The sequence below is a fragment of the Chionomys nivalis genome, chromosome 17 (genome assembly GCF_950005125.1).
Source record: "Chionomys nivalis chromosome 17, mChiNiv1.1, whole genome shotgun sequence".
NCBI classification, from domain to species: Eukaryota; Metazoa; Chordata; class Mammalia; order Rodentia; family Cricetidae; genus Chionomys; species Chionomys nivalis.
In genome coordinates, this window is record NC_080102.1 from 24,089,083 (window position 1) to 24,104,301 (window position 15,219).

Sequence of the window (15,219 nt, forward strand, 5' to 3'; positions counted from 1 at the left end):
GTTAGAACTTGACATAATACTTGGCCTAATACAAGGTTAGATTTCAAAAAAATGTAAGTTGCTATTAGGCCCCCAGTAACATCAAGGCTCTATTTACAACCCCCCTTTTCTAATTTAGGTGGGAAGAATTTTGGTCTCTTGCATATAAGAAGTGATTAGTCAGAGGGCGGTGAACGAGGAGAACCTCAAGTTGTGTAGTTGATCTGGTGTATTCAAAGACCAATGAAACCATCCTTGTTCTAAAAAAAATTAAACCTTTTTATTAGTATATTTATTTTATATATAAAAGAAATACAAAAAAAGAGAAAGAAACACAAAGAAAATGCTTTTATGGCAAATCGGATTTGTCGGTGCCTTCAGCTTGTGCTCCAGGCTCCGGCCCACTGGGTGTTAACAAAGTCCGCCGGTTGTAATGGCCTTTGATAATGCCCGTGTTGCTGTTCTCATTGAGTAGTTGCTTCTGCCTTTGCCGGTTGAGAGACTGGACAAGGCCAAGGACAACTGCAGCTAGAGAGTATTGCCCGGGCAGTCTTCTTGGGGGCAAGATGAATGGGTTGGGTTGGACTCTTCCGAGGAGAAAGTACGTTTTGATTTTTCCTTCTTGCTCACTGATGCCCTTCACATAGATCTCTCCTCGATAATCAAAGGCAAATCCCTGGTCCTTCAGGATAAGATAAGTCTCCTCTGGAACTTGGATCCGGCCACTCACCCCCGTGCTGTCCATTCGACTTGCCAAGTTCACAGTTTTACCCCAAATGTCATACTGTGGTTTCTTAGCGCCAATCACACCTGCTACCACTGAGCCATGGCTGATGCCTATGAAAGAACACAAAAGAGCAAGAGGTAAGGGAGAGGATGGGCAGTTAGGTGTCTGGACACACCAGGAAGTAATAGGTATGTATGTAGTCTCTCTCTCTTTTTTTTTTTTTTTTTGGTTTTTTGAGACAGGGTTTCTCTGTGGTTTTGGAGCCTGTCCTGGAACTAGCTCTTGTAGACCAGGCTGGTCTCGAACTCACAGAGATCCACCTGTCTCTGCCTCCCGAGTGCTGGGATTAAAGGCGTGCGCCACCACCGCCCGGCTTGTATGTAGTCTCTTGAGGGAACAGCATAGTCCAGTTCCTACCTCAATGAGCCACCTGGGTGAGTTGTTACTTATGTGGACCTCACGTTACCTATCTATGGGTTGGAATATGAAAGGAAGTTCATGTGAAGAAATATGAGCACCACTGCCAGAGAGTGATCAACAGAAGAGGCTTGAACCCACATGCACACAGACTTATCTTGGATGTGGAATGATCAAAGTTCTGACCAGAATTCAGGGCCCTGGGATCTTTTGTGTCTTACACAGTGCTCTGAGAGCTTGGCAGACCATTTCTTTCTCTGTTTTTGTCTAGGTCTCCAGCACTATTCTCTCAGTCCATGACAATATCTCCTGTATATGTCTTGTCCTCTTGAAGCCCACTTTCCCCACTGCTACAGGAAGGGAAAGGATAAAACCCATGCTTTTAGGATTATAATCCTTAGCTTCTTTGGACTTTGGATTTCTTTTGCCTGGTTTGCCAGCCTATTTCATCCCCTTTCCTCCCTCTCTACCATGCCACACTGAACTGCTAATTTCCTCACCTGGTAACCGTGTTCACCTTGGTACCGTAGTCTTGTTTTTTTGTTTTGTTTGAGCTCCTTGTGCCCTGCTCCACTCCCATTCTTCATTTGGAAATGTTTTAATGATTTTAATGGTAGTATCAATGTTTACTCCTTCAGGAAATCTAGATGACACTTCTAGAAATGACAGCATTTCACTAAATGTGCACTGTGCACATCTTTCTCTTCTAAGAAAGACTCATAATTCTATAAACATTGGCTGGGCATCTGATATGTGAGATACTGGTGGAGTAGGGGAGGCAAGAAGACATAGGCTTGTCTCCTACTGGGGAGACAGAAAGTAATTTTAAAAGCAGGTAATATAATATTAGCAGATAATGGAAACAAAATCTATCAGTGTGTAGGACTAGGAGACCAGAGACATTATACTGTTGAGTAGAGCAGTTTGGAAAGACCTTCTGGCCAGAGGCCTGAGGAAAGAGACAGGACTAGCCTTATAGATAGCTGGGTAAGGTCATTCCAGGCAGAAGGAAGAATAAAACACGTGTACACAGGCACTACATGCCATACTCCACATACACACATATACTATGTACCATACTATACACGCATACATATACACTAAACACTCTACCTTATACCATACAGTCATACATACACACTATATACTACATTATACATATACACATACACTACACTGTATCTAGGGCACTACACTATACACTATCTACTACACTATACACACAGTCACATACACTGCATTATACCCAACACATTTATACATACACTTAGACATTACACACTATCCACAGCACACACACCGGCTGGAGAAGACGCAGCAATCACAGTGACAATTAGCTCTTTAAAACCTTGAGAGACATTATGTCATTTGACTCTCATATGATTTCTATAAGGTCACAGGCAGTGGGGGTGATCATGCAGGGTCTAGCCAGCACATGAGAAAGCTGAGGCTGAGAAAGTCTTGGCGTTGTGCTCAAAGTCACAGAGTTGGCTATAACAGACATGGAACACAGACTGAGATGCTCAGTCCAGTGGGGATTTAAAGCTTCTCATTCTGAAGATCGATGAAACGACACCAGCTGTTTAATATGTCACATCAAGGGGTAGCCCTGATCTCACCAATGTCTTTGGAATTTACTTGACCATTTTTTCTTCAGGGCGAATATTCTTTTTTGATTCTTGGTTCAGTTCTGATGTCAATGATTTCAGAAAAGGACAAGAGATTAATGAGGATCAAGCCTTCAAACATCCTATCCATAGATCAAAACCATAAATATAAATCCTTGTTTTAAAGAACAAAAGCATGTGACATTCCTCTGATCTGAGGAACAGATATGGATATTTCTTTAAACCTCCGCCTTTCTTTTCTTGCAGGCTGCTAAGGGAGAACCTAATGAAATAAAGTGGCCCATCAGTTACAGCACAAGGACAGAAGCAAAAGTTGTTTTCAACTGTCATTGGGTAGCCCGGATGCCGCCCATCTCAGAGTCAGGCTCATTGAAGTTGCTGCTGGCATGACTGCATGGCTGTGTGGTGTGATGTTAGGCTAGTGACTCTGCTTTAGGATCGAGTGTCTTCGTCTACAAAATGCAAATATGAGCTAGAGCCGGCACTCTCAGCCTGGACTTCTGGAGGCTCCTGAAAGCCCAGAAGAGATGAAGGAGAAATAAACAAATCATGCAAACACGGAGCATTATTATTCAATCACAGTGATTACTGTGTGGCTACTTTGATCAAGGAGTGTCTGTCCCTGCCATGGCTGAGAAACTGCTCCTCTCTGCCTGTCTCTGGTGCAATACAGTATGTGATAGCCTCGGAGGTAGAATCCTGCTGTTGTCTGAGGTGTTATCCAGAAGAAGCAGCAAGCAATACATTGACCACTAGCTTTGAGTAGCATGAAAAAGTCAGAATTATGTGATTCCTGGGTCATTAGATGCCTTTCTAAGCATGCCTTTGTATAGGTGGCGAGGGTGCTAGACATATATGTTGGAGAGGCCAGCCTAGTGTTTGCTTTATGCTTCTACATGGAACAGAATCCTGCCTCGCTACCAGGATCTAGGATGAGGAAGCCCAGAAAGGCCTGAGTTGACTCCATTCCTGTCCTTGTCAGGGTCATACAGAGTCTCATGCATTTTGCAAGCAAAAGCTCTCCTGGCTGGATGCCCAGGACAGGGAGGGACTGATGGAACAAAGACACTTGGCTCAGTAAGGCCTCCACCTCGAGCTGCAACTCACCAATTCGGAGTTCAAAATTGTTGAACGAATGCTTGTTGATCTCCTGTATGCTTTCGGCCAGGGCAAGAGAGAAGTCAGCCAGGGCACACAGGTGCCCCCATTTGTCTTCACATTGCTGGAGAAAATATGAGAGAAGGATTCATTCAGTGTTACAGACGTTTGATATCTCCAGCAAAGGTTTTGCAATCTAACCCCAACTGCATACTCCTTTTGGAGGAAACAACTATGCAAGTTGTTTGCCCCTACACTCTCAAGCCATCAGTATCTGAGAAACACAAGATCACAGAAGATTCAATTAACACTATAGTGTGCGGTTGTTATCGCATCTTTACTTCACATGGGAAGCTCACTGCATTATGGATTCCTGAGTATGCACACTGCATAGGATAGGAACACGTCCAGATGTGGATCAACACCCATCTGGACGTGTTCCTATCCTTGTACATGGAGACTTTCCAGTCCCCAAACTGTGTCTGTGAGCCTGAAATGCTCACAGCATCCGGTTAAGTGACTTTCCCATGCATATTTGCGAAATCCCTGAGAGATGTGCAGAGTGAGTCTCTTTACCACTGTTTCCAAATCTGTAAAGTGAGGCGAAGTTTGTTGGTCCTGTCTACCTCTTTACAGTTGAATGAGATTGTGTGTGAGAGAATTTGGGACCCTACAGAGATTGGTAGTTCAATCAAAGGCCAAACATCAAATAAATCTGGTCCTTGTTGTATTCAACATTGTCATTTGGGTTGTAAAGAAGCAAAAGATAAAATAGAAATAAATGGGAATGTTTGCGTACAATAAAACTTTATTTACAAACATTGGTAGTGGGTCGGATGTGGCCTGGAGGCACTTGTTTTCTAACTCCTGCTATTGAGGGCCACACTTGTAATACCAGTGTGGGTTTCATCTCACATAGCTGTGCTTAGAGTCTCTCCCTTTAATAAAAATATACACAAGAGGCTTAAGTGCAATCATGACTTAATGAGGACTTCATCTTCCCCATGATATTGATTCAAACTCATAACACCTGCTGAGTTATTGCAAGATTACAGGCTTTATATGGGGAACATGAAAGCTATCTCAGATAACTAACCCATTAGCCCTAGAAGGTAGAAGTTAGTATCCCCATCAACACTGGTGCCCATAATTTACAAAGCTACTACCCAACCCCCCAACCTGTACCATCACCTCTACCACCACCACCACAACTGCATAACAGCTTTTGAAGGTTAAAATGAAAGAATAAGGAAACAGATAGGTATTAGGGGTTTTTGTGATACAGCTAAATCAGAGTCAAGATATTTCTTTGTACAGATTTTTGTTCAAACGAACAGAGAAATTTAGAACGAAGCCTGGAAGATTTTTAACAGAATAGCAGCACCTCATTCAGCAAACCTCTTTTCCCAAGAGTGAATGTCACCCCGTAACCATGAGAGCCAAGTTTAGATTTCCTTACCGCTGTTCTTCAAGCCATCCTTAGCCTAGGACAATAGTCAGGCACATGCACAGGTGTGACCAAGTCCAAGGAGACCTTACCTGTTTCTCTGGTGACAGTCCTGAGACGGCCATGTATGTGCTACCAATGGTCTTGATCTTCTCTATGTCTTGAAACCGGTCCTCCCCAAGCAGCTGCAATGGATCCAGGTCATGGTGTTAGTCCTTGAGTTCCCACAGCTGTGTAAACTCAAGGAGGCTCTCGTAGCCTGGAGCTCCTGAATATGGGCCCTGCACCCACCATGGGGAAAGGCCTAACTAAAATGGTTGAGTAGCTTTGATGTGGTGTCTTTTCTCTCTGAGGGTCATGCATTTACTAAGTGTTAGACGGGTGTGTCTAAGTTCTCTTGACTGTTTCAGTGAATCCTGGAATAACCAAGGGTATTTGAGAAGCTTCAATAAGACATAAAAATGTTCCCCAATCAGTCAACAAATCTTTTAGGGTTTACTTCCAAGCATGTACTTAGAATGTTACCACTCCAACTTTTCCCTGGCAGTACCCTACTCTAAGTCAGAGGTCTAAGGCACGGTTAGCATTTAGTTGTGCCCACTGCTATCCTTGCCTCCTCTCCCCCAGCATAGAGGCCAGGTGATATTATTTATGAGTGAGTCAGAACATGCCCCTGCTTAGTGTAGAACCCTTCAGTGCCTTCTAAATCTACACAGAGCCAAAGTCAGTTTTCAGTGAGCCCAGCAAGACTTTATAGAGGGAAGGAGCCATGAGCCTCTGAAAGTTAAAAAAATAACAAGAAATGAATTCTTCCCTGGAGCCTCTAGATCAGTGGTTTTTCCACCTTCCTAATGCTGCACTCCTTTAATTCAGTTTGTTATGATGTTGTGACTGCTAATCATAAAATTATTTTTATTGCTACTTCATAACTAATTTTTTCTGCTGTTATGAATCATAATGTAAACATATGATATGCAGGATATCTGATATGTGACCCAAAGGAGTCACAGCCTACAATTTGAAAACCACTGCTCTAGAGGGAACACAGCTTTACCAAGACCTGATGTTAGCACCTTTCAGTTCTCTAACACTTTGCCTCCTTTTAAGACCATAAAATTCATAGGGTCGCAAGTGCTGGACTTGCATAGGCAGATGTGATAAATGAAATAGGCATGAGTTTGTGTCTGAAGGCTGGAATCTCAGACAGCAAAAGAATGAACTGGATCCAGCCGTCAAAGCCATGGCTTTAAACCTACCTATATTGCTTAGCAAATTATAGACTCATGTGTTCAAAAAAAGAGAGAGATATATACAGTAAAGATAGATTCAAAGAAGAAAAATACCTCTAAATGGTTTACAATGTGTTAAAAATATATGCAGGTTTGGGAGAGAAATGAAGAAGGATAAAATCCTTAAAATAAAAAAGAAAGAAAGAGAGTAGTTCGTGTGGTGGCACACATCTTTAATCCCAGCACTTGGGAGGCAGAGGCACGCCGATCTCTGTGAATTCAAGGACAGCCTGGTCTACAGAGTGAGTTTCAGGACAAAGATACACAGAAAAACTCTGTCTCAAAAAGTCAAAAATTATAAAATAAAAATAAAAGAAATAGAGATTAATATAAAGCCATGTAAAGATGAAAAATACAGAGAGTCAGGATACTGTATGTTATTATGTTCTCTTTGAATTGTTTGAATGCTGAGGAAGGAACAACAGCTGCCAAAAGATATTTGTTTATAAATGCTGCTGAATTAATCCAAGATAGGTACTTTGAAAATACCTTGACTTTAAAATTGAAGTCAATAGGTATGTTACTTTGGAGAAGAGGTTTTGCTTTTGTTTCCACAGGAAATGAGAGGCTGTGGATTCATTCTAAATTAAGAAAAATCAGGTTTGATCAAGGAAGACCACTTGAGAAATCTCTGGTAGGAGCAGATGGCCCAGATGTCTACATCCAGAACAGATTCAAGACTGCTGCCTGAGATGATCAAGCCTCACAGGATATTCCAGTCATGACTTGATGATAATTATATATTTTCTGTAGGTCCCCATAAGATTATCAGTGTCCCCAACCAGCAGGAAGTAGCCTGGAAAACAATGTGCACATTCCCCAAAATTGGACTATGGAATTTTCCTTTGTTTAGAATGTTGGTTACAGGTTGTTATGGATAATGGTCAGGAGAAAAGCTAAACAAATATTAGATTCAGAGTTCTCGTTCCTTAAAAAAAGTGTGTGTGTGTGGGGGGGAGAAGTGTTGTGGGACAATGGTTTATAGCCTGTCAATTGTATTTTAATAAAATGCTGATTGATCAGTAGCCAGGTAGGTAGCATAGGTAGGACAACCGACAATCAACAGGAAGTAGAGGCAGGAAATGAGAACAGGAGAATTCTGGGAAGAAGAAAACTTATTCTGCATTCCAGACCTGACCACAGAGCAAGCAAGATGTAACTGCCTCACCAAAAAAGGTACCAAGCCATGTGGCTAACATAGACAAGAATAATGGGCTAATAGAAGTTATAAGAGTTAATAAGAAGCCTGAGCTAATAGGCCAATCAGTTTATTGTTAATGTAGACCTCTGTGTGATTTCTTTGGGACTTAACGACTGTGGGAACCAAGCAGGACACTCTGAAATTTCACATATATATGGGATCATAATATGCAAAACTCAGTAGCAGAGAGTAGAGTGGTTATTAATAGTAGCCATTAGAGAGTCAATGTGAAGTGGAGATATGGAGATATTGTTACAGGGCAGAATGTTTCAAATAGACAGAAGGAGATATTCTAGAGACCATTGTGCACTCTGGTGACTGTGGTGATTTGAAAGAAAATGACCCCAAGGGGAGTGGCATTATTAGAAGGTGTAGCATTGTTGGAGTAGGTGCACCCTTAATTGAGGAAGCATGTCACTGTGGGAATGAGCTTTGAGGTTTCTTTTGCTCAAGCTTCACTCACTGTAACACTCAGACCACTTCCTGTTGCCTGCAAGTATAGGGCTCTCAGCTACTTCTCCAGCACCATGTCTGCCTGCATGCTGCCTTGTTCCACCATGTTGATAATGAATAAAACCTGTGACTTGTAAGCAGTCACCCCAATTAAATGTTTTCTTTTCCAAGAGTTGCCACACTTATGGCGTTTCTTCACAGCAGTAGAAACCCTAACTAAGACAGTGACTAAAGTAAATCATGTATTGTATTCCATCTTCAAGAGGTTACATTTCATGTTTTTTTTTAATCACAATGTGGGGGTGATAAATATGTCGGTTGATTTAATAGTCTACATTTTATACATTTATCAAGACATCAGTACATTCAGATGAAAATTTAGAAAATCAAATAATCTAATACATGTTTGTGTTTGAAATATACCCTAGAGTTCTGATGCTTAGATTTACCTCATCAAAGTCAGCGATGATCTCATTCAGCAAGCGCAGACATTCCACTCCCTGGTTGTTCATTTCTGTCTGAGAATAAAAGTCTGCAAATCCGGGAATGGAAGCAAACATCACTCCAACGGCATCATAGGACTGTGAATATAGCTCCTAGGGAAGACAGGAGGTAGAAATAATCATCAGAGTTCAAGTTCTGCAATGAGGCTACCTGTACATTCCTGGCAGACAGAATCCTGTGGCAGGACAAAAACCATGAGAGTTCAGGCACGATAAGTTAGCACTGTATGTCTCAGGACCCCCAAGCTGCCATAACCAAATACATCAGTCTGGAATGATTATTAACCACCAATTTATTTTTTCTGTTCTGGATGCTTGTAAGTATCCGGAAGACAGTGTATAATGAGGAGCCACTTTCTGGTCCAAAGCTGGTCCTTTCTAGCTGTGTCCACATGTGCCAGAAGGAGCAAGGCAGTTATACCGTCAGTCTGTGTTTCTACTTCCATATCCGGTTGTAGCTACTGTTACAGGTATCTTTCTTTCCTGAGATTGTCTCACCCTTCTTGTCTGTCAACACGTGTGGGTCTTGTGAGTTCTCTCTTTGGCCACAAGAGGGCACTCTGCCCATGTTTCCAGTAGCTTTTAAAAGGCAAAGGATTAATATCCCTAAATCACAGGTCTCCACAAACAACTGATGGGAAGTGGCGTTTTGCATCCTTCTCCTTTGCCCCTAGAATCTTGTAACTTCGAACTGCCAGATTCAGCTTCCATTGCCCACCTTGGTAGCTGATCTACCCACAGTGCACCATAGATCAGTGTCTTCTTTCTCTTTCTTCCATTCTGTATTTCCTAGGATCTCTGCCAGAGAATTTGCTACTTCTTAAGTTCTAGTTTTCAAGGTTTACTTCCAGAAGAAGCCAAATGAAGAGACAGACAGTTTCCATGTTACCATAAAATACGTTCATTTCAACCACCTGTCCAATGATGGGAAATTTCCTTCTAGCCTGAGGTTAGCTGCTTAGCCAGGTAACTTCCTGTTTCCTATCTTCACTAATCATGTAGAGATGTGTTTTGCAGAAACTTCTGGGCTCTTGAATGGGGGCAGGAGGTTAAGCTTAACGTTCTCAAAGTACTACAGGCAGCTGTGTAATATACTCCTTGTCCCAGCATCTAACATCTAAGTTTTCCTTTAAGCACGGATCCCATGAGGGCAAAACAATACCACTCATCTTTGTGTGTCTTGTGCAGTCCTGCAATAAGATGCATAACCTATGCATACACTCACAACCAGTTGCTGAGTTAATGACTTCTTGATCTTTTCGGGAAAACCTGAAAAGTACTTTCACATGAACCTGGTGAGCTATAACAATCCAGCCAAGTTTTCTAATTATCCGCATCTTGCAGATGAGTGAAGTGAGACAGAGGAGTTACTGTTTTGGGTCATGTAGCTAGCAGTGGAAGAGACAGGGTAGAAGGTTGCAGGGTTCCTTCAGTCCGCATATCCATGAGTTCTTCCCCTATCATGGCCTATGTCTGGTAAAGACACTGTCACCAATTCATCATCAATCTTGAGTGTGAATCAATTTAGTTTTCACCCAAAGGGACACAGGCAGCTGGTGACCGGCTGTGCAGAGCTGCGGAGCAGGGAAGAGTTGCAGCGAAAGTCTTCCTAAGGGAAGGCTGCTCATGACTTCATTTTAACACAGCTACCTCCTCCATGACAGCTACGGTCTGATGTCCTTGGGGTTAGATTTTTTACACATGAATTTTGAGGAAGCATAATTCAGCCCACACAATCTCTATTTCTAGTTAATGATAGAAAAGAAAAAATCTTGCTCTCTGAGATCTACTCCTTAGCCAACTTTTTTCATTCCCTACATCATAAATGCCTCCACTGTGCAAAATGGCTGCCCACTAGGGCTTATTTTCATTTTTTAACTTTCTTTTTATTTATTTGTTGTGTCTTTGACATCATGCATCTCCATCACTATCCCTTCGTATCTCCCCTCTGTCCTTGCAATGCCCCCATCCTCAAATAAAATAAAATTTGAGAGAAAAAAGAAAAAAATCTCATCCTCATCATGGAAGCTGTGGTATGACATAGTGAGGCACACAGTAAACACTTATGTCCTTTTATCTTTTATCTTGGCTTGCAAGGGTTCATTGCAGAGTCATTGGTTTGGTTCAAGGCCTCTGGTTTCTGCTACACTACCAGTGCTGGACCCTCACTGGGTCCTCTTGGATATCCTGTTGATCTTTTAGGACTGGCCCCTCCATATGATCTCATAGATCATAGATGGGGTGGATGCTGGGGCGGGCCAACTCATGATCTTGGTTCTGGTTCTGGGTAATTGTGGGGTTGGTCAACCCATCAGTTCTCCCCTGTCCTGACCACCAGTGTGAACTCTCCAGCATTACCCTGGCTAGTTCACCCCCTGCAGTGATGTACAAGGGGGAAGAGCCAGTTCTCTTACTTTCGTGCCCTCAGGGTTGGCTCCCCCACACTTGTACTGTCAGGACCTGCTCTACCATGTTCCCCAGTAGAGGGACGGGGCACTTCTCCACAGTGCTGGAGGGCTGTAGCCGAGGAAGGCGGGGACAACTCTCCTGCTCTTATGACCTCAGGGCCAGCTCTCTCACCTGCCACAGGCAGTGAGGATGAGAAAGGGAGGCCATCTTTCTCCCACCCACACCACCATATGGCAGATGAGAGGCTGGGCCAGCTCTCCCATGCTCACATTCTCGGGCTGGTTTACCTGCACCCCCATCAATAGGGTCAGCTTCCGAAAGTGTCTGCCCACTGGAGTTCTAATGAATCCTAGCCCCTCCCATACCCTTTTCTTTCTTTCCATTTCTCAGTCTTGCCAACATTCGGAATGCTCTGATTTCTTATTTTATTTTACATGTGTTTGTGTCTATGTGATGTGTGCCGATGTTTGCATGCATGCACATTTGTATGTATGAGTACATGTTTGCATGCTGTGGACATGGGGGTGCAACACGTGTGTGGAGGCATGAGGCTGATATTTGGAGTTTTCACTGAGCTTGGTTCTCTCAGTTGAACTGAGAGATCAACAATGTATCTGGTCTAACTCATCAGGTTTCTCCAGGGATCCCCTCTCTCTGCTTTCCAAGTGCTGTAATTATCATCGTGCCTACCTAGCATTTAAGTGAGTACTAGTTATCCAAGTTAAGTGAGTACTAGTTATCCGAGATCTGTTCCTCACACTTGCATGGCAGGTGTTTTACCTACTAAACGTCCTTCTAGCCACTGCTCTCATTTCTTTCTTTCTTTTCTTTTTTTGTTTTTCGAGACAGGGTTTCTCTGTAGCTTTGGAGCCTGTCCTGGAATTCCCTTTGTAGACCAGGCTGGCCTTGAACTCACAGAGATCCGCCTGCCTCTGCCTCCTGAGTGCTGGGATTAAAGGCATGTGCCACCACCACCCGGCTCTGCTCTCAGTTCTTAAAAAATAAAATTGTGGTAACACTGAGCACTCATATGCCAGGCACATCACAGAACACTTCCCGGATCATCTTACTTAATGCTCACAATAACTGCTTGAGGCAGATATAATTAAAGTCTTTATTTTATCTATGGGAGGATGAGAGAGGTTGAGGTTAAGTATTTTGCTTAAAACTCACAGTGATTAATGGGTAGAAATTTATAACTGGAGAGTCTGACTCCTGAGCCCAAGCTACTAAATAATAATAATGTCTTCATTTAGGAAAGATGGTAACACTAGCCATGATAAACATGAAGAAATATTACAACTGCTTAGCTTATTATTTGAATGGTAAGTTGATTTAAAGTTGGGGGAATCTATGTTAGACAAAAAATACTGAACTTGAAGAAATATGGACTCAGTTCAGCTCCTGACTGTTGCATCTACGGGAAGTGAGAAAAACGGGAAAAGGTGGGTGGGAGTAGCTTCTCCTCTTGGCTGGATGCCAACTAGTGCAGAGAGTGTCCAGGAGACACTAGTATACACGAAGACAAATCCACAAGCTCAGGCTCTCAGGTGATGATGGCTTAGATACATACGAGGCCAAAACGGTATCTTTTGTTTCTTTTCAGGAATTAGAACTAGAATGGCTTGGTTTACCTACTCACTGGATGACAGAGAACATGGAGAGTGATGTGTCCCCATCTTCATGAGGGACATGAAGGGGAACCCATACTCTTGGGCTTGCCACACGGGAGGAGAAATCTTCTTCATCTCGGACACAAACAGGTCCTTGGGGAAATAACATCAGCGATGCCTGCCATCGTCACCACAGCTCTTCTCGCTGTATCCTCCACAATTAGATGAGGTGGAACATTTTAGAGGGACTTTCCCCAAGGAAATCAATGTGGAAAAAGAGATGACAACCCCTGAAGGTGTGGTCACAGGACCTTAGGCAGCAAGGTGGACCCTCTGACCTTCATTCTATCAAGTGTGAAAGGTTTTTGACTGTGTCTGTGCTTGGCACCTGGTCACAGTGAAATTCTCCCCTCCAGTGGGCTATTTGTCCCAACGCACTGCAGCTGGCTGTGACTTTGTCACTGCTTCTGGTAAACTGCTTTCACCCATGTCCCTTTGGAAATGGGGTGGAAACAACTTTGCACAATTGCTGCCTATTGTGGTTAAAACTGACCTGTCCATAATGGGCTCACGTCCTGAGCCAGCCAATAGGATTTTGGGAAGTGACTGGATGTGGAGGGTCCTAACCTAACTGATGGGTCTATACTTTCAAAGATTCTCATTGCAGAAAGTAGGAAGTGGGCCATTGGGGGATGTATCTAGACATGCGTCTTATCCTCTGCTACCTACTTCTTGCTTTATCCTAACTGCAGAAGTAAATAGCTCTGTTCTACCATGTGCCTCTATGATGGTCCTCTGTGTCTCCATAGGCCTGGAATTCATGGAGATGATCAGGATGGACTGAAAATCCTGAAGCTGGCAAGACAAGCATGTCCTTTCTTAAGATGCTTTGTTGTGGGATTCCCCTCTGTATGCTGTGAATATCATTGGTTAATAAAGGAACTGCTTTGGGCCTATAGCATAGCTATAGGGGAACAGAGCCTGGAGGAGAAAAATTAAACAGAATGCTGGGAGAAAGGAGGCAGAGTCAGAGAGAAACCATGTAGCCTGTCAGAGACAGATGCTAAAACTTTACCCGGTAAACCACAGCCATGTGGCAATAAACAGATTAGTAAAAATGGGTTTAATTAATATGTAAGAGTTAGCCAATAAGAAGCTAGAGCTAAAGGGCCAAGCAGTGATTTAGTTAATACAGTATCTGTGTTGTTATTTTGGAGCTGAGCTGCAGGGAACCAACAAGCGGCCTCCTTCCTACAAATTCTACTACAGTAGTTGAAACAAACAAACAAATAAACAAACAAAAAACAACATACTGACCTAGGCAGCCTTGCTTTTTCTTTCCTGATCCCTGCTGTTTCAGTTAGAGACACAGACAAAGCAAGACGGTGCATGCAAAGCGAGATAACTCAAGTTAATATGTAATGGACTCAACTAAAAAGATAAAGGGAGAATTAGGAAGCTCCAGTAAACCTGGGAACTAAGAAGAAGAGCTACCATTTCTTTGGATTAGAAGAAATGAGAACAATTCCAAATTGATTTCACTTGGGAACAGCACAGTAGCTGGAGGAGGTATGTGGAGGAATACAGCCAGCCTCATGTGATTCCCAGGAAATAGGTGTTCTGACCTCACAGCTTCTTCTCACTCAGATCTCCTAGTATTTCCCCTACACTGGCAATCTCCATCTGGGTGACAGAGCCTACGGGAGGTTATTGATGCAGTGCACTTAGTTTATCCCTAACTCCACTCTGGGAAAATTAGAAAAGAGAGTGAAGGAGCTTGGAGAGTCATATGGAATGGATTCATGCAACCTACCCACTACCTTTAGAGATGGTGGCTTTATTTAACTCACTCTAATTAACTGTTTTCAGTGTGCCATCTGTTTCTTTCTATTCTGGGTCTGAAGAAGCTAAAAGCACGTTGTAAACTGTAGAAGGGTAGATGGATATAGAAAAGCTATAATTGTTTTATTGTCATCTTTCTCTGTGGGCTGGAAGCACAGGTTTGGACTGTGTAGAAGATTCTGAACACTCATACCCACCCTCCTCAATTCTGCATGCTGACATGGGGAAGCTGCTCTCCTCTTTTCTCAGGAAACTGTGTTGTCTGATACTTTCTGTGCCCAGGCTCTTTGTAACTAAGTCCTGTGCTTCTAATACCAAGTGAAAGCCAGGGGAGAAAGAATATCTGAGACCTGAGAATCTTCCCTGTCAATATTCATAATCTCTGTTCAAATGTCACCTTCTATTAGAGAATTTCTATGATCATACTCTGTGGGTTTTGGTGCACACCCCAGCTGAGGACCTAGAGTCTTGCACATCTCCAGGTCCTTTTTTTCCTTTCAGGATGACATCAGTCTCTCTTCTCTCTTTCCCAGGCACCTCACTGTTTTGATGTTTTGACTGAAAAGCGGATTTCTCTCATTGTCTTGGGGTTCCCCTCTGAGGTTCCTGTGCT

The 15,219-nt window shown here is 42.9% G+C and overlaps 1 protein-coding gene across 3 annotated transcripts in view; it reads right to left on the reverse strand.

Annotated features, from left to right (window-relative positions):
* Positions 1-312: 312 nt before the first annotated feature.
* The window catches only part of Adcy8 (adenylate cyclase 8), a 208,537-nt gene continuing 193,630 nt past the window's right edge, over positions 313-15,219 (reverse strand). For all 3 annotated transcript variants that reach the window (XM_057791703.1, XM_057791702.1, XM_057791701.1), the window contains 4 exons: positions 8,689-8,835; positions 5,389-5,481; positions 3,859-3,973; positions 313-816 (listed from right to left, as the gene is read on the reverse strand). In XM_057791703.1, the coding sequence (XP_057647686.1) occupies positions 329-816; positions 3,859-3,973; positions 5,389-5,481; positions 8,689-8,835 (843 nt within the window). In that variant the 3' untranslated portion in view covers positions 313-328. The remainder of the gene's footprint in view (positions 817-3,858; positions 3,974-5,388; positions 5,482-8,688; positions 8,836-15,219) is intronic.